Consider the following 27,733-nt stretch of genomic DNA (forward strand, 5'->3'; position numbering starts at 1 on the left):
AGATGCCTAGGTGTTAACTTCTTTTTAATGTTTGAGATGTTCTTTGCTAAATGCGAACAACATATCAAGTTTACAAGGAAGATGTTGGAACTGTAGATTTTGGTGATAAGAGGCATCTGTAAAACAGAAAACACATATAACATAAAAAATAAGTCTTCTGTTCTAAATCTCTGTGCCATCTTGAGTAAATCTCCGTTAAGAAGAACATGAATTCATCAAGGTACTCGAACGAAGAGCATTGGGATGCCACGAGATAAGGGTTTTATATGCATTTTATGATGTAGCTCAACCCAATCTCAGCCCAATCTTGGGCAAAATCATCTTCGAGATTATACCACAAAATGCATATTAAAACGTAACAAATCTCAAAACTCATTCAACAAATGTCAGAGTAATTTCATCAATCTCGATCGAGATTCTTTATCTACACGAGCCTAGATTGATGTAATTGTTGAGATTCATCAAACAAAACCATCTACATTAACTTAAAATCTAATTCTATATCTAACTACAACAGAAAACCAACTACATATTTTCCGATTTGCCTCATACTTCACAAAAAAGAAAAAAAATACAATAACAAATATTAAAATCTAACCCTAAACTATGAAATCATTCAAAATAAATTACCTTTGCATATTTAAAATTGAGGCTGACTTTTTTAAATTTGGGCGAGCAAAAATTAGCCAAATCATTTCAAATTTGGGAGCAAACATGTTTCGTTTGGATCAGAATGAGCATAGGGTTTAGGGTTTATGAATACCAAAGATTCAGATTTCCAAGGATATTCTGGTCATTTGAGCATAGCCATTATTTTGAAATTTAAAAACAAAATCCAAAATCTCAGTGTCGAGTTCGATCAAGATGGATCGAGAAATGATGTTGAAATGATTTTTTAAAATTTGAGAAGAATGTCGGTGTCAAGGTCGACCGAAAGTGATTGAGAAAAAAAATTTAATTTTTTTTTATAAATGTGCTACTTTTGAAATGTAAAACCAAAAGTGTGCTACTTCTGCCAATTTTCTAAAAAAAGACTAAAGGTGGTGATGTAAACAAAAGGAAAAAAAAATCTTGTGTTTCAAAAAGTTGGGCAATATCATTTTTGACTTCTTTTAGGGGCTTCTATACAATTTTCTCTAGAATTTTTGTTTTAAACATATAAAAACTCTCAAGCATGTTTAGTCCACCAATTTAAGTTTTGTTTGGCAACTAGTTAAATAACTCAACTTCACCAAGTCTAATGGTGCTTATTACTAAAGTTTATATAATTATTAACAAACTTAATTTTCCTCTCTTTCTCTCTCACCCTCCCTCCAATAACTCCATCTATCACCTATTGTGGATGATTAACTCTGGCAAAAATAAACATAGGTCGAGAGTAGAGCCTAACTTTTGATACCATACATAGGGGTCGAGAGGTTTCGGAAAAAATTACAATATAAAGAACTTCTGACACCATGGTCCGTGGCGTCGGGAGTTCTTAACTAAAACTTCCCATGCCTATCATATGGCACCAAGAGTTGCTTTGTAAAACATCAATTTTGAGTCCTAATTTCTCATTTTCCTCTCTGCCTCCAAACTCACTACAACTTCTCTTTGTCGCACTGAACCTCCATCGGCCACCCAATCTTCATCCGCCTACCTCTCATTGTCCTCCAACCGATATCGTTTCATTAGCCATTACTCCTCCATCACGAGTATAGAAACAGCTGCCAATTTCGACTCCTCTTTCGTGAAAATGATGCCACACCAACTTCTATTTCCTACCCATTTTGAAGGTTCAAGCTATTTCTATTTCGATTGGTAAAGAATCTTTGCCCTAAACTCAATCTTCACTTTACAATGATTTCCTATACAATGAACTTGATTTTTTTTCCATTTTAGTTTTCTAAAAGAAATATATGAGTTTGCTTGAATTATAGCATGCTTTGTTAATTTTTTGTAGGACTAAAGCAACTTATGCTCCAAGCTATTTCTATTTCAATTGGTAAACAATCTTTGCCTAAGCCAACTATAATGAACTTCGTTTTTTTTTTCATTTTAACTTAATTTTATAAAACTAGAAATATATATATATATATATATATATATATATATATATATATATATATATATATATATATATATATATATATATATATATATATAGAAATAATATAATAGTTGAACGATTTTGAGATAAATCTGCTTGTAGGATTTTGCTAAAAGTGTTGTCTTGTATTTGTATGCTACGATGGATACATTAATTATTTGGATTAATATGCTTTGATGGACAAAAGGTTACCTGGATTATGTCACTACAAGAAATTTATTATTTAGTGACAAAGTTTTAGTGACGTAAGTAGTTTTTGCCGGTTTTTAATATGTGTCACTAAAAGAATTAGTAACACAGCAATAATGTCACTAAACATTAAATAGTTTTAGCAAGAAACATCTATATTGTTTCTATTTGGGTTTTCCACTTTATTTTTCTTTTGGTATAAGAGTTTGAATGTGCTTAGCACTCTATCCATCAAGATTAAGGACGTTGGTTCTGCATTTGTATTGGTTTGGAACCCATTCAAACACAAACTAACATGTAGTTAAGCTTTTTGGGCATTAGTCAGTGGGTAAGGATTTTTTCATGAATTTCAAACTCATTTAAGTTAGATTACTTAGTCTCTATCTTGGAAGTTCTTGTCAAACCTCTGCATTGTTATTTGTAGATTTGTAATTGTTTTTTAAGAAAATCTTATGCTCTAAAGTTGGTTGTGTCTTTCAAAATAAACTCTAGGAATATTAAATAATGGATAAAAACCTCAACATGAAAAGTTGAAGCATTGATCTTGATCGTAGCACAAACAATAATTTTATTTGGGTTCATTATGGTTGAATTAAATTGAATTTTGAAAATCAACTTATTCTAGTCAAGGACATTGTTATTAATTGGATTTAATGTTGTTAAATTACTTTAAACAATAATGGTGGGATTTTGAGTTTTGTGTCTGATTTCATTATTAGCTTATGGGATTTCTCTTGTTATTATTTCTCATTAGCTTTTGGTGTGATTCTTTAGTGGCTTCTCTTTAGATTTAATGTTTAAATTGTGCTGGCTTCTCACTTATTATTCAGAAGCTTCAGAGACTTACTTTGCAGAGGCAAGTTGCAATGGTGCAAAAAATAAATAAGAGAGTACCTTCAACTTAAGGCACTTTTAAGGTTTTGCATTTGCGCTTTAGCCTAAATTCTCTAGAACAAGTTATTGTTTTTGTTTAAAACAAAGTCTTTTTTTTTTTTTTTTCTCTACAAAAGCATCTAATAACTATGACATCCCATGTGTTCTCTCTTATTCTTTAGATAGCTATGTGAGCAAATATCCACTAATTCTTAAAATATGTTTGTAAGGTTTAAATATTTCATAGAGATCCTACATTTTGTTTCTATTTCTTGGACATAATCCTAGTATCAAAGTTCCTAGACTTAAAAGTTAAAGTTCTTTTAGTTTTAATGCTATTCTCATTTTGTTTGTAGATTTCAAGGAGTTGAGGATAACAATTGGTGAGACTTTGAGTTTGGAGTTATCTAAGAGTGTAATGGTGCTTGGAGGAAGGTAATGTTTCTGTTTATTATTACATATACTTTGTGCTTAATGATTAAAAACAATGATCACAACTCGTTTTGTAATATGAATAAGAATGATGTTTTTATGTTGTAAGTATGTAATGACCAACTATATGTATATTCAAGGATATATGCAATTTGTTAGTTCATTGAATGAAAATTTGGGTTAATTTAGGAAACACAAATAGTTGAATTGATCATGGAAAACTTAATTTTTTGTTTAGGTTTATATAGTAAATTGAATATTGCTTTTTTTATTTAATAAAATACTTTTACTGGCGTTTTCAATAACGTTGCAATAAAGCATTGGTATTCTAAACTAAAAAAACTGTAGGAATTTTTTGTGGCGCTAAATATTGATTTTAATACATCGCAAAAGATACTTGTAATGGTCACAAATTAACCTTTAGCAACAACATTATCGGCCTCTAAAACATCACCTTTAGAGACGAGTGTATTATGTCACTGCACAAAATAAATAGTGACAAAACATATGTTACTACACTACAAGAGACGGGGGTACTCCCAACGCACAAAAACATCGGCAAAAATGAAAAATATGTTGGGAAAGGATATGTCAACGTATTTCACGGCGTCGGGAATGTCTCTCCCAACGCCATCACATGCGTCGGCCATAGTGGCGTCGGGAGAGGCATTCTCGACGGACCTTATACCAATGCAACGCGCGGCATCGGTAATGCCTTCGACGTTTGTTTCCCGACGTCTGTTGTGCGTTGGGACACCCTTCCCCGACGTATCTTAGGTATCCTAGTCCCGGAGTTTTATTGCGTCGAAAATTCTTTTTTATATATTTTTTAAAATATTTAATTTGTAATTTTTCCCTAAAATATTTTACTCAAACATTCACAACGACGTTCGGATTGCTCAAATATTTTCCCCGACGTTTTGGATTAAATTAAAACAAATTCAATATAAATTAATAAATTAAAAAATACAAACACAAATTAAAAAAAGATTTAAAATTAATAATACGAATACATTCACAAAATATTAGTAAGTTTAATACAAAAAATGTAGTTCTCATAATACAAGAAAACACAATCATAACAAAAAGTCTCCCAACAAGGTGCATACGCGTTATTCTACACCTTCAGTCCTAAAATGATATAAAAGTAATTAAGTTTAATACATATATCCATATGTTCACTGTATACTATCATTGCAAAAACTTAAGAATAATGGAGACATATACGTACCGCAGAGCTGGGGATCATGTAGTGGTCCGAGTGAATCTTCTATCAGCATTTGCATTCGTTCCACTTGTGAAGCTAACGCTTGGTGATTTCTATCTTGGACTTCAATCCGTTCCAAAGCTTCATTATGTTTAGCTTGTAATTCAATTTCTTTTTTTGTGGGCTGTGAACAAGATGTCGACGAACTGCTCGCACTCGTCTTCCTGCGAGCTTTCGGCTTGGGTCCCTAACCAAGGCCTTTTGAGTAGCTTGGTCGTCTACCCAATACCTGATCGCATATCTCATCCTCAGAGAGTGGCTGACTCCCTCTGGGGTAAGCTGGGATTGGAGTTCCAATATTTGATTCTGCAACAAATTTAAAAACTATGTTAGGTAACGCGCAAAAATATATAATGAAAGAGGATAATTAATAAGAGCATAACTTACATCCTCTACGGCCTGCGACATGAACGTCCCAGCTCGAACGTGTGTTTTCCAAAACAACTCCACATGATCGATCGGCTCCCCTTTTCTCTCAGCGAGCTCGTACTATCGTTGTAGAAACGACTTGGACCCGCTACTATGATTGTAAGGCTGCTTTTGTCTAGCAACCTTGATCGTCTGTGATTGCTCCTACATGAAAAACAATTATATTGTTTATTTTTTATACATATTAAAACTTGTTATCATAATTAATCATGACAAATACCTGAAATGCACGGCTCATATAGTAGTCGTAGAGGAAGTGTCAATCCTCATGACGTCCAACCAATGCGTTTGGTGGGTTGGCACGAGCCTCCTCCGGGTCGCTGTACTTTTTGAAATGTCTGTAACAGTCGGTCTAGAACTCTTGAGCATCTGACGCTCAACAAATCTATTCATTGCTTGATCATTGAAATCAAGCACAAACAATCGCTACACATTACAAACATAACACATTAGATTGGTTAAACTTAGATATGTTTCAAATGAAATCATAAATGTGTAGTGCACTTAATTACCTGGAGGTCGCCCTTGACGACCTTAATGTATTCTCTCCCAACGTCCGTCCACTTAAGGCAGTGGATGAAAAATGTCTTTCGCATGCACACACCTATCGTCTGGCTAAAGCAAACGACATGTGGGGGAATAGGCTTCTCCGCTCCAAGGGCGATCGTCATCGGAATGCGCCCATTTATTGTAACGTGGTGCTCTAACTCCAAGAGTCGAGACTGCGCACGTCTCCTAGGAGTCGGAGTCGCAGGTTGTTGAGAAGAAGATCCTACTCAATAAATCAATAATAACATATAACATTAGAAAAAAAACATGAAATAATCGCAAGTTAAAATGAAGAAAATTCTTAGACTCACCCGTATTGTCGCCCACAGACGATGACCCTCCCGCGATGTTATCCAAATCGTCCTCAAACTCGAGGAACATAGCGTCCGACTCCATAAAATTATTACGTGGATATGACGATGACATAATGACTGTGGACATAGAAAACAAACATTTAATAAGCAAATACGAACGCATATCTCTCTCACTCTCTCACATCCATAACTTACTCCCCTGAATTTAATTTAATTTGGCCTATTCCGAACGTCGATTGGCCGACGCATGCTTCAGGCGTCGAGAATACCCTTTTTCCCGATGCCACTCCCGACGCAGTGTGCATGGCATCGGGAATACCCTTGTTCCCGACGTTCTTTATGCCGACGTCCTTTTTGGCGTCGGAAAACCCCCGTTTTCTTGTAGTGCTAAAATTTAGTAACACGTAAATGTCACTACAAGTACACATTTTGCAGCACTCATTTGTTGCGTCGCTGAAACTTTTAACTACGTGAATACTACCCCAGTCCTAGCAACGAATGGTATGATGTCGCTAATACTTTTAGTGGCGTTTTTTTTTTTTAGTGACATTTTTTGTGCACACTAAAAACTCTTCTTGTAGTGTAATGCTTGTTAATTTGCTTTTAGGATTAAAGAAACTTATGTATGGCATATCTTAATAGAGATGGTAAACGAGTTTGCTTTTGTTTGCTGTGATTGACAATATTGCTTGAATTAGCTCGTTCCTTAATTTATTTATGATATAAAGAGTGAAATCAATGTAGTTGATGGAAAAGTAGTTGCTTTGAATTATAATTGAAGCTTAGCTTTGGAATTGATGGGCTAAAATAGAATTATAGTTGCTTTGTGCAGATACTATGTCAACACTTAACAAGCAATATGAGAAAGGGAAGAACAAAGATAAACAATAGAGATGCATGCAAGACAAATGGAAGAAATGAAAAAAAAAATTAATGAATAAATGGCATGAACACAGAGAGACTATGAAATTAGGTATTCTTTCTTCAAAGTTTTAATTGCCTAATAGATTCCCATCTTGCAGTTATGGGAGCACATTAGATATGTCGTATTATTCGATTTATGAAAACTAATTGTGGTTATCCTATAATAGTAGCATTGTGTGTGTTGTGGTTAAACTAAGTTGAATGTTTTGATGTGTGAGTGTTAGTTGGGATTTTAATAGTTGTTTTAGCTTAGTGAACCTTAGGATGCTTAAGTGCGAATGAGGGTCAAGTTGAGACTTGTCTAACTTGTTTGGAGCCTTGAATAAAGTTTTTGTTTGTTTGGTTAACTGGTTTCCTTATTTGGGAGTCATTAGAGAGGCGGGTTGAACTTTGTATGTTTTGTTGAACTAAGCGTTGAACATTACAATGCATGAGTGTTAGTTGAGATTCTAACAATTGTTTGAACTTAGTGAACTTCAGGATGTTTAAGTGTGAATGAGTGACGGGTTAAGACTTGTGTAACTTATTTTGGAGTCTTGAATGAAATTTTTGTTTGTTTGGTTGATTGGTTTTCTTATTTTGACGTTTGAGAGGGGTGGGTTAAACTTTTGCATGTTTGGCGTTGAACTAAGTTGAGAAAGCACACGAATCATGAGTATTAGTTGGGATTTTAACCGTTGTTTGAGCTAAGTGAACATTAGGATGTTTTGTGGGTTTAGTTGACCGATTTGCTTATTTGTGTGTTGTGAATGGCATGTTGAACTTAGTCAAATGTTAGATGGGTGGGTTGAGTTGATGCTATGTATTCCAAGCATAAGCAAACTTGTTTTTTAAATTTTCGTTATAAAGATACTACATACGTAAATAAACTTTGTTGAAGAATTTCATTATTTACGAAATCCTTTAATTTGATTTATATTGTTATCAATTTTAGGTCATTGAAGTGAGAATTATAAAAAGAATTAATCGAATAAAATAATAAAAAATAATTTAAATAAAAATTTTCGATAAGAACGTATGCAGGAGATCGATCATCCTAAAATTTGGAAGAAACTCCTGAAGATGGAACCAATGGGAGTTGGGAGTATTTCCCAATGTTGTAGTCCTTTTGGTAGCTCCTCCCTCGAATCATTTTAAGTGCTCCTCCCTCGAATCCTTGTCCTTTAACCACCACGCAGATGATACTCAATGAACATATTATTATCTTTGGCCAATTTCGAAACAGTAACCAAATTCTTGGCAATTTCAGGTACATAAAACATTTTCGAAGATAGGAAGTCATATTTTAATTTAATAGCAGAAATTTACAGATTTTGTAAATGAGTTACATTTACTACTATTATTTTGTACTTTAGTCAAAAGTTTTGGATTGCTTGTGACAATTGCTTGAGGCACCACTATCAACATACCAATTTGGGCCAACAACATTTTCAAGGGAGGCCAGTCCAAAATTAGCCATGAGATGAGTTGGAATTAGTTTCATTTTTATTTCCAAAGGGTGGAAAATTATCTGATTGTGGGTTTGTTTAGGATTGTTCTGTCCGACTGTGGGTTTGTTTAAGATTGTTGAAGTCTTTGTTGGTAGCACAAGAAATAGTCTCGCAACGGTATAAGTTCTAACAAATAGGCCAACTAATTGGAAACATTATTCCACCGAAGTTTCAACTTAGGATTTTGGTAACATAGTTAATCCTAGATTGGTTGCATTTTAATCGTTCCTTCTAGGTATCCTATCTTGGACATCTTCTCTCGTATTTGGAGAACTTTGATCATTTGAAATAAAATTCCAACCTATCATTTGTGGATTTCTGTTGTGAAGTTGGGTTTGCTGAAACATTATTTTGAGCCTAAATCGGATTCGAAGGAAGAGATAAACAAGACATGTTTTTGTAGCTAGTTGATAGTATTCTAAACGTATTTCATAAGACAGCAAGTAAGACCAATGGAATTCCTGCTTTCCCTTGAATGGTAACAACAACTAGGTTTATTCTTCATCAAAGAATAACATGAGCTACCATATATAATTGACAGAAAATATAGGGCTGTTACTCCATTGGATCGGAATAGCGTTTCACTAATGCTAAATAATCACCCATTTTTTACGCAACTTTGTGAGCTTGTGGGAACCTGTCATGATCATAGGCCGAATTGAGTTCGTTGTCGCAACAGGTATGGTCACACTTGGAACATCATTGGTTTCTTGGTTGCTATCTCCATTCTTTATCATAAACTTGTTGGGACAGTTTTTCAACTGGCCTTCTAATATATAGCTTCAAAGGATAGGCCAAGCAAGATTTTGTCGATTTTTTCAATCAAAGTGTAAATAATTTGTTCTTTTTATTATTTTTAAAAAATCCTAATTATTTATCATATTATATGAGACAATTTTCTTTTCATACTTATTTTAGCAATATTATATTTAAGAAAATTGTAAAAAAATAACAAATTTGACAAAATATTTTCAACGTTAAGTAGCAAAATTTTAAATTCTATAAATAATAGACGTTGATAGATACTGATATGCTTCTATCACTTATATCGATAGATTGTAATAGAAGTCTATCATAAAATTCAAAATTTTGCTATTTTTCGTAAATATTTTAGTTTATTTTATTTAAAAATGTTCTTTAAATTTAATTAAAAAATATTGCTTATTTAAATATTTTAGTTGTACCAAGATTGTTTAGATTTGGCTGCACGACCATTTCAAATCTAAACGACTTTTTTCAAGATTCTTTTGTACATTATATTTGACTATTATTTGGTACATGATCGTTTATATTCGATTTTTTTCAAGATTTTTTCATACACGATCATTTAGATTTGTGCTGTCAAATTTAAACGATTTTTTTTTCAAGATTTCTTGTTACACGATCATATTTAGACTTGGCTACACGATTTTTTTTAAGATTCTCCCTTACACGATTGTTTAGATTTGGCTATTGTTTCCAAATCTAAACCACCAATATCCAATGGTTTTTCCTCAAGATCCAACAATTTTTTCAAGATATTTTATAGTTGTTAGTTGGTTGTAGCCAAATCTAAACTTGTACAAATATTCCAACTATTTTTGTTCAAGATCGTGTGCCAATATTTTTTATATTTGGTACACATTTTTAAATAACCCAATAACAATTTAAAAATAAAATAAAAAGGAAAATAGATCTTTTATATCTAGTACATTGATATTGAACCAAATAACAGTTTGAAAAAAAAATAAAGAAAACAAAAAGACGATGAAAAGAAAAAGAAAAATTGCAGAAAAAAGAAGAGAAGAAATAATATGGAAAGAAAGGACAAATCCAAAATATTTTTAAAAAATGACCGACTTCACAAGCTTTTTGATTTTGTTACATGGGTCACAAATATTTTACCGCTTTGTTATATTTTCATATTTCCCTTTTGTTAGTCAATTAGCATTTATTTAAACAAAAAAACTTATTCACTAATTTTATTAGAAGGGCTAATTAAAAGGACAGCAGCAAAAGAATAGGAAATACAGAGAGTAGATGGTTTGAATGAATTTCCTGAATGAATTATTTAGGTACATGTGGCATTTCCTTTTATAATGGAAAATGTATAGATGAGAGAAACAGAAAACTTCTAATAGAAAAACTGTATAACAACTAAACAGAAAAACACTATAATAGTTAAACAAAAAAACTGTAAAACTGAAAACTAACAGTCAAACTGTTTAGTAACAGTTTTCTGGGTTTTCTTAGTGGGCAGCCTTAATATCCCCCCTCAAGCCAATGTCTGTAGCATGTGTAACACCTAGTTTCGCTCGAAGTGGGATGAAGGAATGTGCAAATACTCGCTTGGTTAGTATATCTACAACCTGAGTTGTTGCTAGAAGGTGTTGAACTGTAATTTTTCGTTGTAGAACAAGGTCTCTTACAAAATAGATATCTAGCTCTACATGTTTTGTTCTTGAGTGTAGTATTGGATTTACGTTTAGGTGAATAGCTCCAAGATTGTCAGACCACAATATTGGTGGTTTTGGTAGAAGGATCTTCAGTTCTTTGAGCGTTTATCATCAGGGTTCGATGCCCAGTCGGCATCAGCAAAGGCGGCCTAAACTGTAAAGTTGGTAGGTTTCTTTAGTAGCAGCCCATGTTTCAATGTTCCTTTCAGATATCGAAGGATTCTTTTTACTGCTTGCCAGTACGATAGTTTTGGACTGTGCATAAATTGACAAACACGATTCACTGAGTAAGCTATTTCAGGTCTTGTGATTGTTACATATTGTAGTGCTCCTATAATACTTCTGTGTATATGAGGATTTTCAAAATTTTCATTGCCTTTTGATGATAAGATGCTAGAACTAATCATAGGGGTTGCAATAGGATTTGCATCAGCCATCTTTGTTCTTTGTAGTATTTCTACGATGTATTTTTCTTGGGATAAGAATAGTCTACTAGATTGCGGATAAGAAACTTCTATTCCCAAGAAATAGCTTAGCTTCCTAAGGTCTTTCAAGGAGAAAGTGGCATTCATTTGAGAGATCAGTTTGTCAATGTCATGTCTTGAGGAACCAGTTACGATGATGTCATCTACATATATCAAAGTGTAATATAAGGAGTGATTTCTTAGTTTAATAAAAAGTGAACAATCAGCTTTTGAGTTTGTGAAACCTTGGGATAACAAGAAGGTTTTCAATCTATCAAACCATTCCCTTGGGGATTGTTTCAAGCCATATAAGGCTTTCTTTAGTTTGCACACTAGTGGTTTTGGCAAGTTACTTTCAATAGTGAAGCCAACAGGTTGTTCCATGTACACTTCCTTTGTTAGAATGCCATGGAGGAAGGCATTGTTTATGTCTAATTGTCTGATCTGCCAGTTGTGTGCAAGAGCCATAGTTAATATAACTCTAATGATTATAGGCTTTATCACAAGGCTATAAGTTTTTGAATAATCTATGTCTGTTGTTTAGTGGAAACCTTGAGCCACTAACCATGCTTTGTATCTTGTAATGGATCCATCTGAGTTTTACTTTACTTTAAAAACCCATTTTGAGCCAATTATTTTTTTATTAAAGGGCATAGGAACTAATTCCCAAGTATTGTTTCTCATTAGGGCTCTGTATTCTTCATTCGTTGCTTCAACCCAGTGAGGACATTTCAATGCTTCTTTGGTAGAGTGAGGTTCTCTATCATTTAATTATGTGATATAAGCTTTTGGCTTTCGGATCCCATTCTTTGATCTTGTAAGCATTTGGTGTACATTAGTAGTAGCACAAGTTTGTGATGGTGGACAGGTTCACTTGGTTGACTTGAAATGGTTTAATTGGGATTAGGTGAGTTTGGATGAGATGTGGGTCTGATCAGTATGAGTAAACTAGGTGTGATTGGGTGACTCTGTGGTGGTATTTTGGTAAGAGATGCTGATAGTTGAGATTCTAGGATAGGTACAGAGAGGGATAAAGTAGTTTGGTTTTGTATGTTGTAAGGTATGGTGATTTTTGAAGCAAAAGGAAAGACATGTTCATCAAATATTACATGTCTAGAGAAAGAATTTTCCAGATTTATCTAGACACTTGTATCCTTTATGATTAGGGCTATATCCAATGAAGGTGCAAGGAGAAGACCTCATTTGTAATTTGTGATAATTTCAAGGTATGAGGTATGGAAAACAAAGGCAGCCAAAAGTTTTTAGTGAGGAGTAATCTGGTGTTGTTTTAAAAAGAATTTCCAAGGGACTTTTTCCATGAAGGACAGTAGATGGTAATCTATTTATTAAGAAAACCACACTAGAGAAGGCATCATCCCAAAACTTTAAGGTAGTGAGGAGTGAGATAGAAGAGTAAGACCGGTTTTTACAATGTGTCTGTATTTTCTTTCGACAACACCATTTTGTTTAGAGGTGTAAGGACATGTAAAGCGATGAATTATGCCATTGGTTTTAAGAATAGGGAGTGAATGAACGATATTCTCCTCCGTCATTTGTTTGTAGAGATTTGATTTTGGTATTGTTAAGCAAATTGGTCCCACATGATTATTTCTCCTAACAACCAGCTTAAGATTCTCCCCTTAAAAATAGGATTCTGTTGGACTAACAAAATGGACCCAAGTGGTTAAGATTAGCTGAATTAGTTGCTTCCTACGGAAGCATCATCAAGTACAAATAGCGGAGTGTACTAAGCTTCCGGGTGTGGTTTTTCGATTGAACTCTGAATACAAAGTAACTTGGATAGAGAAGTTCTACAAAGTTGACGTTGAAAACACCCTCAACCTATGCCACCATTGAGGGGGAGCTTTATGGCGTTTATCATATAGTTATGATCATTATAATATTTCATAATTTAATTCTGTCTTGAACAATACGAAAAACAGCACAGAAGCTAAGGATCATAGTGTTGTTTCTCTAGTCATAACTATGCATTCAACTGTCATTCTAGTTGTTACTAATGCAAGTCTCTATCCCGGGCGAACTGCTCTCCAGATGTAGATGCGTATTCATCGAACTAGGTTAACAAACCTCGTGTGTTGCATTGCCTGTTTATCCCCCTTGCACTTTACTCTTAGCATAACTGAAACTACATCTGTTGCTTATCTCGACCACCGTTCGTATTACAGGTATTAAACTGGTTTTCGGCTTGGTTTTTGAATAATAGAAATGCTTTCAAGGCTTCAGACTTGGATTGGAGAAAATATATCCAAGTGTGACGGGAAAACATGTCAACAAAGGTGATATAATAACGAAATCCATTTCTAGAAACGGTGTGTGATGGCCCGCATAAATCAGACTCAACAAGTTCAAGAGGTGCAGAATAATTTATTTTTTATTTGAGAAAGGGTAGTTTGTGACTTTTTCCAAGAGCACGTGAATGACAAGTTGTAGGTATTTTATTTGAATTTGGTAAGGAAATATTACATTTGTTTAACACTTGGTTTACAACTATAGTAGATGGATGGCCTAGTCTATTGTGCCAGAGAGTTTGAGTAGTTGAATTGAGAGGAAAGTGGTTTGTGGAGGCCATTAGAGCATGTGGTTTGTCAATTTGAGATCAATGAGAGGTGACCAACTATGAATTGGGATGAGCTTTCACTAGTGAGAAGCGATATAGTCCTTCATAAAGTTGTCCTTGGAGTACAATTTTCCCAATTACCTGAGATTTAACAAAACAAACTGTTGGATGAAATTCAAAGAAACAATGGTTATCTTTTGTAAATTGACTTACACTTAGAAGATTTTTCTTTATGTGGGGAACATGAAGAAGATTTTTCATGGAGAGAATAGGAAAGTGATTATCAGAAGATATTAAAATATCAGAAGGAATAAGGAAAGAATGGCCAGAGTTTAGAATTTTTCAACCTGTTCCATCACCAATATGAACTTGTTCTACTCCACTGTAGTCTGTCCTGTAGTTGAGGTTAGCAAGATCATTTGTAATGTGATTAGTTGCACCAATATCCAGATACCATCCATTGTTGTCTTGGGAAGTTGAAGTCATATAAGCTTGATAAGGATTATTTCTGAGTTGATTCTGATTATTGAACTTTGGCATTCCAGGTGGAGTATTACTAGTGAATTGTTTCTGAAAATTCGGGTCATATAAAGAATAGCATCTCATGCCTGTGTGGCCAAGTTTTCCACAAATCTAACATTGTGGTTTGGAGTTATTCCAAGGTTTTCTTCCTCTTCCTCGATTTCCACCATTATTATTATTCTGTCCTCCTCTATTATTATTTTTCCACTGGTTTCATTGACTTTGACCCTGATTTCTTTGCTCTTGGTTTTGTCCTTTTTTCTTATCAATATTTCCATAAACAAGATTTGCAGTAGGTTGAGTACCATCAATATTTATCAACGAATTTCTTTCAATTCTGCTCTCATGACCCATTAGAAATGAGATATTCTCTTGTAGTGGTTTTGATTTAGATTTTGCAGATATGGCAGAGACTATAGGATTGTATTCTGATCTTAATCTTGAAAGGATATATACTCTGTGTTCTTGTAGAGAGATAATTAAGACAACCTACTTCATTCAACGCTGAAACAAGATTCTTCACCTTTTCTATGTAGTCTTTAATTTATTGGTTCACCTTCTTTAGGTTCTGCAATTGTCCCTTTAGTTGCATAATTTTGGTTGTGTTTGATGATTAGATTTGTTCAAGAGTTAACCAGATTTCTCTTGCTGTATTACATCCAATCATTTGAGTTACTATGTCTTCATTCATCGAACCCATCAACCAAGAACAAATTAAACGATCTTGCCGCATCCAAATGATGTACTCAGGATTATCTATTAACTCTTCTCTGTTTGTGTTTCTTTTTGGATTGGTTTCTGTATTTTTGATGTTTCTTTCAACTTCAACACTAGTTGATCTCATCTTTTTTGGTCTGGAGTCACTAAAGATGTGATTTTCCAAGAAATGCCCATTCACTGTGTTCAGAATCTGCAGTTTCCAGGTGAGATAGTTGTTGTTGAGTTTAATCACTGTGAGATGATGTAATGGATTGATTATCAGTGAGTTGTATCTTGAGGAAGAGGAGGTTCCATGATTTAGAGTCGAACTTGAAGAAGCCATTATTGCTGTGAAGCTGAAACTCTGATACCATAAAAGGACAGCAGTAGAAGAATAGGAAATACAGAGAGTGGATGGTTTGAATGAATTTTCTAAATGAATTATTTAAGTACATGACATTTTCTTTTATAATGGGAAATGTATAGATGAGAGAAACAGAAAAATTGTAAAACAACTAAACAGAAAAACAATATAACGGTTAAACAAAAAAACTGTAAAACTGAAAATTAACAGCTAAACTATTTAGTAACAGTTTTCTGAGTTTTCTTAGTGGGAAGCCTTAGTACTAATAATATATTAAAATTAAATTAAAATTTTGATATTTCTATATTGCTAAGTTATAGATTTTTACTTTGCTGTGCAATAAATTTATTTTACTATATTGTAGTTTTCTTTTTTAATATTACATAGTCCACAAATTTAGTAAAATAAAACAAAAATATGTTACGTTAAAATAGAAAAATGTATTTATATTAATCTTTAGATAAATTATTTTGAATTATGATATTGATTATTTTAATTAAATTAATTGTTAAAAAAATATATTAAAAGAAAATGTATGATATAATACGATAAATAATTATAAAAAAAAAAAAAAAAAAAAAAAAAAAAAAAAAAAGAGTGATATCATATATTTTTAGATAAAAAAAAGGAAATGGTTTTGTAGAAAAGAAAAAATAATAAAAGAAACGAATGTAATTTGTATGTGTGACCCACCTCAAATCAGAATTCTATATTCTCATAACAACTTTTTCTCAATACGGAAAAAACTATACCATTTTCCTAAATAAGTTTACAACCATCCATTTTCACCAATTTTTTTTTTCAAAAACTTGCTATTTATTTTCATAGCTGCTCTATATACTGAGTAACAATCTCAAATAAACTAGAGAGAGAGATCGAAAGATATTCTGTTTAATGATCGATATTTGTACTCAAGAGGCTCTTATTTTCCCATACACAAATAAAAAAAGAGACAAAGTTAAAGTATATACATTTACAAAGAATGGAAGGAAAGAATGATTTGGGGAAGGGGCCAGGGGATAATTTTAGGGCTACGTGGAGCGCAACTAATGATACAACATATATAACGAACAGAAAAGTCTTCTAGAACACATTTTTTTCAAATATGTGAAGAAGTGCCAAGCTAATTAAGGAAATGCACGTCTGATGCATATTGCCAATCAATCAGCGGCTAACTTGTGTTGACTGTTATGTTCACCATTTTCTCCATCCTTTAACAGATCGACAGAGGTAGACAAATATAAAGAAGATCAATTATTTACAATTTCTCCTTTATTTTGCCCTCAAAGCCTACCAGATCAATTTCGATCTCAATGTCACTGCCCTCCTTAAAACCTACCAGAGTAAAAATGTTAAATGATCCTTGGCATGATCTTGAGATTAGTATTTTTCATATTTTTTTTTTCTAATGTTTCTTGTTTTGACTTTGTTGTGATTATGAATATCGATGTTCTGATTTAAGTGTACCATTTTTGTTTTTTTCTTCTCTGTAGGACCTAATGCTCCCAAGATTTTCAACTCTGTATGTTTTTTTTTTCCTTCCCCTCATTCTGAAATTTATGCATCGAGATTATGGATTTGATGTTGTTGTTTAGAAGTAATGTTATTGGTTTGATTCTCCTTCTTCCAAAATTATGGATCTGTGAATGCTGTTTCAACTTTCAACTCCCCACCCACATAAATACTGTATTAAAAATGCAAAAGAATAAACTCAAACTGATCTTATAGAAAAGTGGAACATTAAATAGCTCTCTAGTTTGTGGCCCATATATAATTTGTTTTATTTTATCATTAAAACATGAAATCCAAGGACAATGATACATGTAAAAGTTCAATATTTCTTCATCACTTTAGAAGTTTGTCCTTTTCATTTAATTTAATTGGAATTACCTTTCTAGTTATGATGATTAGCGCGGAGACAGTCTTATTTCCTCTATTATTGATCTCAAGGTTGGTGTTTTGTTTGATGTCATTTGTATTTTTGAATTTTTAATTCGGTACGTGCTGTTGTTGTATGAGATCGATGATTGAAGTTTTGATTTAGGGTTGGAAAATATTGTATTTGGCCATTTAGTTTTCTCTGTTTGATATTTTGGTTATTATCACTAAAGTTGTTTCTTGTTGTTGCTATTAAATGTTTGTTTAGGTTCAAGCACTTGATGTTTGTTAAAATTATTATTTTTGGTTCAATTGTGCTCTTCACCATACATATTGAGATAATGAGTTTTTGTAACCGTCTAATAGAATTGTAGCTAACTTTCCTATTTATCATTTATGTTCACATTTTTCAGAAGCGTGAGGTCTTATAGGCAAGGGCTTAATGGTACTTGAAAGCATCTTATGCGTACAAAACTCAATACCAAGCTTCTTCGTCTACCACACATGCAAAAAATCATAAAAATCATGCTGGTTCTAATTATGTGATTAATAATGGGCGGCTATGTGAGAGTTATGCGATAAAAGGTACATACCCTACCTATATGTTGCTTCATGCATAATGATTAATGTTCAGTACAAGTGTAAGCGAGAAGAGAGAGGTTTCCTAGGTAACACTACAAAGAATAAGGGAATTCGTGACACTTTAAGGCGTCGGGTTTTGTATCCAATGGTATCAAGTAAACATCTCTTGACGTCAAAAGCTCTGTCGAGAAGACCATCGAGAGTAGCGCGTCGGACTTCCCAACGCGCAAACGGGATAGCGTCGGAAATGACCTATTCTCGACGTTGTCATTGTCGACTGACACTGGACGTCGACAGTGGTGTACTCTCGACGTCCCATCTTGGAGTCGGAAATATATTCTCTGACGTCATGGAAAGAGCGTTGGGGAATTGCTTATTTCATATGCCTTGTCTGCATTGGAAGATATTATTATATTAATTTTTTAATTATTTTATTCAAATTTTTTTTTTATCGTCTTGGGTTCTAATTTGATATAAATTCAATAAAATTATGAAAGACATCAAACACAAAAGTGATAACAAATCATCAAATTGTAATTTATAAAATTAAATAGTAAATCCAAATGTATAAGAAAAATTACAAATACTTTAAATTGTTCAAAACAAATTACATAAAAAGGAAAAAAAACTACCCTATCTCATAATTATTGTCGCGGGTGCCAAATTCAATGAATTCCAAACTATCTCTGTGCAAGTTCACTGGCTCTCCATGATACACTTAATTTATATAGGAGGGGATATTTCAATCGTTAATAGATATCACTCCACACCCTCTAATGAGTCCCAATTTTAGTTCATACATCTTTTACATGGATACTTTGTTCATCCGTATTCATCGACGTGATACCTTGTACCTCTAACACTCCTTCTCTGTACTCAATCGAGAACTTATTCTTAAATTTCATCCAACCCTTGTCCATCGTTAAAAACCTAAAACATAAATATGTTTGATTAGTTTTATATTACTCCATGAATAAGCTACACCTCACAAAAGGCTACCATAACTACAGGATAACAAGAACAAATCAATCAAAATGCATGCTTCAATCTTCACAATCTAACTAACACTTAATTCCAACAAATAAAGCATGGTAAAAGATTAAAAACTAAAGGCTACCATAACTGCAGGATAGCAAGAACGAATCAATCAAAATGCATGTTTCAATCTTTACAATCTAACCAACAAACAAACCATAGTAAAAGATTGAGTTAAGTTGAAGTAGAACTAGAAGAGTATAGTCCTAGCATGAGTCTTAGGTGGAACCTAGAGAGTTAAGTTAAACCTAAAAGAGTCAAGAGAATGAGCTAAGAATAAGAGAAGTAAGATAAGGTAAAGGTAGAGTCTTATAGTCAACCATCATGCATTGAATTAAAGGCATCTATAACATGTCTAATAGTTTGATTTGTTATAGGAGTTATGCCTTCACACACTAGCAGACAGTGTAGGCAAGAGTAGGGCGGAATGCAGGATCTTACCCAGGGTTAGTTTGAAAGGGAAACAGTATTTCTAGGGCTCAAGTTGAGCCAGAAGGAGACTAGTTTATTAAATTTGCCTTTTAGTTGTTTCAGTCAGTAAGTTCAGTGCCTAGTGACCCAGAGAAGAAGTTTGGCATAGAGTAGCTTAAAGCTCTAGGTGCCCTAGTTTCAGTGCCAATGCATGATTGAGCTTGCTAGAAAGTGTTTTGATGAAATAGATTGTCCTGAAGAGCGAAAAGTTAAATTAGTCACTTTCTTACTTTAGAAGGAGGCAGAGGGATGGTAGAAGCCCATCCTAGTGAGACGTAATGATGCTAGGTTACTAGATTGGTAGACCTTTTAAGGCATATTTGAAGACAAGTACTCTTCAAGTACATACTGTGAAGCGAAAATAGATAAGTTCTGATCTTAGAGCAAATGTCACTATTAGTGTTTGAGTATGAGAGGAAGTATATTGAGCTCTCCCAATATGCTGAGGTAATAGTAGCATTTGAGAGTAATAGATATAGGACGTTTGAGAGGGTTTTGCGGCTGGAGATTCGTACCCCAGTTACAACTATTGTTAAGTGGTCAGATTTCTCCTAGTTAATAGAGACAACTTTGTGAGTGGAGCATAGCTTAAAGGGCCCCAGAGTTGCGGTGGAGCCTAGTAAAGGGACTACTTCAATGAGTGGCTTCAGGAGTCGAGATTATAGAAGATACACGCTTGGTATGTCAAGTAACCAAGATTTTAAGGGCCATTATGGTGGTCCGTCCTCTAGGCAATACAACTCAGGGAGTACCTCTCAGAGGAAGAGTCAGAGGACTCCTAATCAACCAATCAGGTTGATGGCAAGGTCCCGAGCAAGACAAAAGTTTGCAGCCAGTGCAGGTAAGGGACCTTTGTATCGAGATTGTGGTAGAGTCCATCAAGGGTCCATGTCTTGTTGGGGCCGATCTGTGCTATCACTGCAAATAAACAAGTCACTTTAAGAGGGATTGCCCAAAGCCACTAGAGGGTCGAGTCCTAGTCAATAGAGCAGTCGAGAGCTTCAACAGTTAGAGGAGAGGGGACTTGTGGGTCGAAGCAAAAGGAAGTGGTTGAAAGGTCTCATCAACAAGGCAAGGTGTACACCATGACTCAGTAGAAGGCAGAGGACATGACAGATGTCATTACTAGTACGGTTCTCATTTGTAATTTCCCTGCTTATGTTTTGTTTGACCAAGTGCTATGCATTCTTTTGTGTCTAGCATGTTTATGAGTAAGCTAAGTACTAAGTTAGAGCTCTTAGCAGAAGAGTTAGTTATTTTTAACCCAGTTGGTGATGCTATGCTAGTTAGCGAAGCATTGCAAGATTGTGAAGTACTAGTGGAAAGTGTTAGCTTGTCAATGGACTTTTTGTCACTTGAGTTACAAGAGCTAGATGTGATACTTGGAATGAATTTCCTGTATGCACATTTTTCTTCTATAGATTGTCATAATAAAGAAGTAGTTTTCTGGAAACCAGGATTTCTGAAGGTTATGTTCAAAGGCCAAAGGGAAGTTGTTCCATCTAGTTTGATTTTAGCTAATTTGAAAGATGAGAAGTTATTGAGAGAATGGTACACGATATTTCTTGCGCATGTGTTAGTAGTGCAAAGAGAGAAATTAAGGCTAGAGGATGTTCCAATAGGAAGAGACTACTTGGATGTGTTTCCAAAGGAAATATCGGTGCTGCCAATTGATAGAGGAATGAAATTTACCATTGAGTTGTTGCCAGGGACAACACCCTTTCTCACAAGCACCTTGTAGGATGACTTCGAGGGAGCTAAGTGAATTAAATGAATAACTGCAAGTGTTAGTTGATAAAGGATATATTAGATTTAGTGTATCACCTTAGGAAGCTCCATTTCTGTTTGTCAAGAAGAAAGATGACACTCTAAGGTTGTGCATAGACTATAGACAGCTAAATTGAGGTCACAATATGTAATAAATATCCCTTACCATGTATCGATGATTTGTTTGACCAGTTGAGAGGTGTATCGATGTTCTCCAAGATTGACTTAAAGGTCAAGTTATCACCAGTTAAAGGTTAGGGAATTAGATATTCCAAAGACAGCGCTTTTTCTAGTAGTGAGCCTTTAGAACAAGGTATGGGCATTATAAGTTCCTAGTGATGCCATGGGATCTGACAAATGCACCAGCAGTGCTTATGGATCCCATGAATCGGATTTTCCACCTGTACTTGGGACAAATTTGTGATAGTATTCATAGATGACATTTGATCTATTATATGGATAAAAGAGCCCATGAGAAGCATTGTAGTGTTATAGACCCTGCGTGATGAGCAACTTTACGCTAAGTTTAGTAAGTATGAGTTTTGGCTAGATCAAGGGATGCTCTTAAGACACGTGATCTCAGCACAAGGGGTCAGTGTGGCCATAAAAGATAGAAGCAGTTGTCAATTGGAAAAGGTCAACTAGTGCAATCAAAGTATGTAGTTTCCTTGGTTTAGCAGGATATTATAGGCAGTTTGTTGAGGATTTCTCAAAGTTAGCATTACCTGTGTCTTCTTTGACTAGAAAGAATACTAAGTTTGTTTGGTCAGAAAAGTGCGAGCAAAGCTTTCAAGAGTTAAAGAAGAGGTTGGTCACTACGCCCATCTTGATACTTCCTATTATGAAAAAGACTTTATTGTTTATTGTGATGCTTCAAGGCAAGGTCTAATGAGTAAGTTGTTATAAATTTTGATTTGACTAGCTAGTGTGGTTGGCTTGATGAGATAGGCGAATTGTAAAGTAAAATGCTTTTGAAGCAGTTCTTGGTATGTATCTTTTTAAGCTACTCAACGACTTATGATTTTCTTGATTCTATAAGTTATAGAGCCAGACAATAGACTTTTAGAGTTAGGTGATAGTTCTGTAGGTTACTAGTTAAGGTTTGAGTAAGTTGTTTCAACTAATTTGTGAACAAATTATAGATTTTTTTGTTCCTTTTCTTTTTGACGCTGCTCTTTGCTTCATCATTATAGTCCACTACATTGTGAGTTCTACAAGATTTTCCAACTCGTATTTCTCGACGTTGGGAGAACCTTTCCCGACGCATTTTCATATATCTTCCGACGATTTTGTGCATTTGGAAATGTAGAATTTCTTGTAGTGTGAGTATGAAACTCAAATTTGAGATTGAAAGAAAAAAGTACCAAATGTGTCTTGGTTTTGACCACAAAGTAAAAGTACTTGAGCAAAAGGGAGATCAAGACAAGGCCTAAAGCCTACAACCAACCCAATCCCAAAAGAGAACTGGATCCTACATGGAGATTCATGTGTCCCAAAAAAATAAAATTCCAACCTTTAGGTTTCATGTTAGGCAACTGTGAGTTTGTGGAGATTTACCAAAGAGAAAATGATTAAGTCGAAGGTCATCCTTAGAGGAAAGAACCTTATAAATTGACCCACATTAACCACATCAAAGGTAGGTAATATGAGTTAAATATTTAATGTAGTAACTTAGTCATACAATGCGGTTAGTTCTACATCACACTAGTACAAAAGCACTCTTATGCAGATTGGCTCGGATGATGCATTTGAATCAAAGGAATGGGTCGGAGAGGGCCAAGACTTGCATGTGAGCAAAATATGAAATCTAAAAAAGGAAGAAGTATATTTTGAAAATATAATTAAAAAAAAAAAAAAAAAAAAAAAAAGAGAACCAGAAAAGTATATTGGAAGAGGAATAATAATATTAAAATAGTACACCAAAACCAATGGGCATTAGCTGTTAGGTACACCAAAGATGGTGGGACCCCAGAGTTGAAACAAAATAAAGATGAGATGATAATGATAAGTTGATAAGGCGACGATAAGTCCTCCCACCAAATATATTTCTTTATTTATTATTTTACTTCCCCACCCCCAAAAGATATTTATTCTTCCGCCTTCTACGCCCATCTCAATTATTACTCTTTTTTAATACATAAAAAAAAAAAAAAAAAAAAAAAGGAAAGATCGGATAAGAAAGAAGCGGACTTCAGTTAAGAAAGAAAATTAGATGAACCTCTATAAAAACCCCATGCACCCTTCCGTACTCTAACTTTTTCCACCCCCCCCCCCCCCCCCCCCCCCCCCGTCTTCAACCCTATCCATTTCCTCTCTGAACTTTTTTTTTCTTTTATCTTCTTCCATTTTCATTGCAGAGCTTCAACATTCCTCTTGAATTTGAATGGACCATTGTCTCTCTCTCCATAAATCCTTCCCTCTCATATCCCTTCCTTCTTCTTCTTCTTCTTCTCCCAAATCCAAGCCCTATTTTTCTTCCTTCCGGAAACTCCCGCTTACTTCTAGGTCCGCTTCCTTGGTTGTTCTTGCCAGTACTGGAGCCAGTCACTGTGAGTTTGGCAGTTTGAACACTCCTTTGGATCCCAAGTCCTCCGTTGGTAAGCATCTAAGTAGAGTTTTGCAGAATTATAGGCACCTTTTTCATGTTTCTGTTGAGGATGAGTTGAAACGCTTGGCTGACGACCGTCATGCTGCTCTTCATCGTATGCTGCTTGCCGCTGATTCTGATGAAGCCTTGCTGCATAGGTTTGTGTTCTCTATCTATCTAATGAATTTCGATCGTGTGGTTTTGTTTGTTATTGGATTTGTACGATTTCGGTATATGGCGGCGCTTTTTCTGATTTGCTGGATTCTTTGAAATAGCTTCTCGAATACTTGATCTATTATTGATTTAGTCATCGTTTAGTATATTCTCGTTTTCTCTGCGCAGTATAGTCACTTAACTGTAGTGACTTTGATTGAAGAGAAATTAAAATTGGGATATTTTCCTCTGTTTGATGGGTATTTGTGAGATGTAGGAGCTGTTGTTGATTTGGTTGTTTTGTCACATCTGTTTCTTTGTATATAACTTTTCTTTCTTGATTAGTCTCTCCTATGTGGTTTGGTTTATATTCCTTTCACTGTGAACAGCTTTGTTGACATGATTGAAGTATTATACTGTGATAGATCTTTCAAACAGCTGGTTCCTTTCTGGTTAACCACTTTTGGTTTGAAGGACCTTTCCAGATAGCTTGTCTGTAAGACCAAATTGATGAAAATAATTATGTGAACAGATTATCACATAATTCAGGCATAATGAAAGTTGGGGAATGGAAGAACAGAAAGAGAGAGGGGGAGAACGAAGATTGTTTTACTAAATAACATTATATTGGAAAGAGAATCGTAATCTTTATGGAGATATGGAGTTTTGAGTTATGTTGGGCAATGGGCATGTATGAAAAAGTTGTCCTGACAGTAATTTCTCTAGATTTAGAAGGTTCAGTTGATGCAAGGGATGTGTATCTCGTTAGTCTTCTGTTTACAGTTGACAGTTTGGAGTCCCTTTCTATGAGACCAACTCCAGTATATACTCAAACAACTGATACTTATACCTTAGACACCTGAATATTAAACTTTTTCTTTTTTCCTTGAATGAAAGCTTTCTAAGCAAGCTGTTGAGGGTGTTGTAGATGTTCTTTAGGGGGGGAATATGTAGTTTCCCACATGGGATGAACATTTTTTTGTAAGAGGGAGTTATTTTTCCAAACCAATTGATAAATATGGAAGGAGTGACTCATGCCTCTTTAAAAGATTCTGAGGTCTTCCCATCTTTCCAATGTAGGATTATCAAGTGAGAAACAAGTATATAATTTCACTGATGGGATGAAATTCTGACGGAAGGACAAGATTGTCCAATCCCTCATAATTGCAAATAAAAGAAAAAAAAGTGTTTTAATAGGAAGTAAGATGAGAGATGGAAATATTCTTAAATTAGTAATTCTACACCTAAACAAGCCAACAAACAAAAAAGTCATGAAAGCTAATAAAGGTTATTTCCTTATCACAATAAATGCAGTTGTTTATTTCCCTCCATATGGTCCATCCCCGGTGATCAGTAGAGTAGTTAACACTCCCACAAATATATTGAGTGTTGCATTCAAGAATTTAATTCCCTCAAAAGAAGTATTGATAGTCTATGGTCAATATTACTTGGCATGCTTAAAGATTCATTTCTAGCATATGGTATTCAATCACTGTTTTCGAAGTAATATCCATATTTACTGACGTATCTTAACTCCAGGAGGATTGCTCAATTGAAGGAACACGAGTGCCAAATAGCAGTTCAAGATGTCATGTACATGCTCATTTTTTATAGATTTTCTGAAATCAGAGTTAATTTGGTACCCAAGCTCTCTAGATGTGTTTATAATGGAAGACTAGAAATTTTGCCATGCAAAGACTGGGAACTGGAGTCCATTTACGAGTTAGAGGTTCTTGAGATGATTAAAGAACACATAACCACAGTGATTGGTTTGAGAGCAGATTCGAGTGTCACGGACAACTGGGCTATGACTAACATTAGACAAGCACACCTTGGTCGTGTTTATGTGGCCTCCATCTTATATGGCTACTTCTTGAAATCTGCTATATTGAGGCATCACTTGGAGCAAAAACTAGCCATACCTAACAAACACCGTAACGGTGGTCATCCAAAAACTTTCCTCCAGTTCCCTGAGATGTGTCTTTATGGATTTAGAAATCTTCTCTCTGGTCGTCTTAGTAACATGCTATCAGTGCCTCACAACCAAGTGTTGAACAGCGACCAGGAGACGGAGCCAGAGAAGTTAAAGCGTTTCTTGACGGGATTTGATTCCGAGGCATTGCAGAGATGTGCAAAGCTAAAATCTAAGGAAGCCTTGAATCTGATTGAGAACCATAGTTACGCATTATTGGGAAATGAGGAAGTCGGCTTTTTCGAGAACAATGAGGTGCTAGTGACTTCATTTTCAAGCTTGAAGAGATTGGTATTAGAGGCTGTTGCTTTTGGCTCTTTCCTTTGGGATGCAGAGGAGTATGTGGACACCATTTATAAGCTTAAGGAGAACTAATCCAGTAAGGTATTTTCGTAGATATAATAACGCTTTCTCTGTATATAGGATGAGTTGAAGACGCATTTTCCAGGAAAGTTCACCATCTGTATATAATATCTATATATATAATTTCCTATGAAGCTGAGATTGTGAGTTCTTTTAAGCAATTGTTACATATGAATGCTCGAGTTATTTGCCAAGTAAGCGGATTTGGTTTTCGTACTGGCTTTAAATGCAAGAAACTTGAAGCATTATATAAATTGCATAATTTGATTGACAAGACTTAGGAGAATGTTGATCTTGAAAATATGATGAATCTGTTTGTTAGGTATGTTCGTAAGTTCTAGAATATGAATTCAGTTTTTGGTTGGGAAATTCAAAAAGTATAATTGGCAACAAAAAGTCGAATGTATATATAGATAAGATAGAAATAAATGGGAGTATCTAATGAGTCAATTTCCGCTTGATTATTTAAGATGAGGGGCTCTGGAAAAATGCAATGTGTATTGTTGACTATTTAAGCTACTTTTTTCAAACTAGATTCTCCCATATGTATCATACATGTCTAGTAGTTTGAGGTGCATACGGTAGCTAATATTAATTATATTTTAAGTAGGGTTATTTTTAAATATGCCAAAATAAACCAAAAATGAATCTATCACTCTATCAGTATCTAGTGTCTACTCCGCATGAAATAATTTTTTTTTTTTTTTTTTTTAATTATTTAGATGGCAATTAATTAATATGTGGGAGGAAAGCAAATGTAAAGTTAAATCCAAATTATAAACAGAACAGGTTAAATGTGTCAAAATCTTATGAAAAGAACAAAATTGATTTTTTAAAACTGTTAGTGTTTTCGTTTGAGAAGTTTGAAAAAGAGAAAAGGGAAAAAGGAAAAAAGAAAAGGCCGAATGAATTTGAAAATTGTGTTGTTTTTGGCCGAGTATAAAGTAGGTTGTAGTGATGAAATATATAAAGCGTCTCCTCCTATGTAGCATGCACGTCAAAATTCAAATTTTCAAAATCAATAGTACCCTCTCTTTCTTTTGTGCAAAACCTTGTAAGACTACTAGTGCTTCTCTCGTTTAAACCATACTATGGCATATTGTAGGAGAAATTAACGTAAATATTTTGAAGCTTTTTGAAAAATTCCATTCGGAATATTTTTGTTTTCATTGGTTGAGGACAAGCAAAGGTTCAAGTTTCAGGGTGTGATTACTATCATATTCCCCATGTTGGTTAAACCTTTATTCCGTTGGAAGTTAGGTTTAAATTAAAAACCCCAAACATCTATTCCAATCAAGATAAAA

At 34.4% G+C, this 27,733-nt stretch overlaps 1 protein-coding gene and 1 long non-coding RNA gene across 3 annotated transcripts; both read left to right on the forward strand.

Moving 5' to 3' along the window:
* The first annotated feature begins 1,423 nt into the window (after positions 1 to 1,423).
* On the forward strand, positions 1,424 to 7,261 carry LOC127144302 (uncharacterized). The gene is made up of 3 exons (XR_007815945.1): positions 1,424 to 1,803; positions 3,511 to 3,589; positions 6,978 to 7,261. It is a non-coding gene; the product is annotated as an uncharacterized LOC127144302 (long non-coding RNA).
* Positions 7,262 to 23,569: 16,308 nt separating this feature from the next.
* LOC103497590 (UV-B-induced protein At3g17800, chloroplastic) lies at positions 23,570 to 26,586 on the forward strand. 2 transcript variants are annotated; one of them, XM_051080129.1, is made up of 2 exons: positions 23,570 to 24,103; positions 25,634 to 26,586. In XM_051080129.1, the coding sequence occupies exons 1-2, from the start codon at positions 24,042 to 24,044 to the stop codon at positions 26,439 to 26,441; spliced, it is 870 nt and encodes a 289-aa protein (XP_050936086.1). In that variant the 5' UTR covers positions 23,570 to 24,041; the 3' UTR covers positions 26,442 to 26,586. The 2 variants fall into 2 exon arrangements, with proteins under 2 accessions (XP_050936086.1, XP_008458049.1); XM_008459827.3 differs by having other exon boundaries at positions 23,570 to 24,099.
* Positions 26,587 to 27,733: the final 1,147 nt, after the last annotated feature.

Source organism: Cucumis melo, chromosome 1, assembly GCF_025177605.1.
Source record: "Cucumis melo cultivar AY chromosome 1, USDA_Cmelo_AY_1.0, whole genome shotgun sequence".
In the NCBI taxonomy this organism is placed as follows: domain Eukaryota; kingdom Viridiplantae; phylum Streptophyta; class Magnoliopsida; order Cucurbitales; family Cucurbitaceae; genus Cucumis; species Cucumis melo.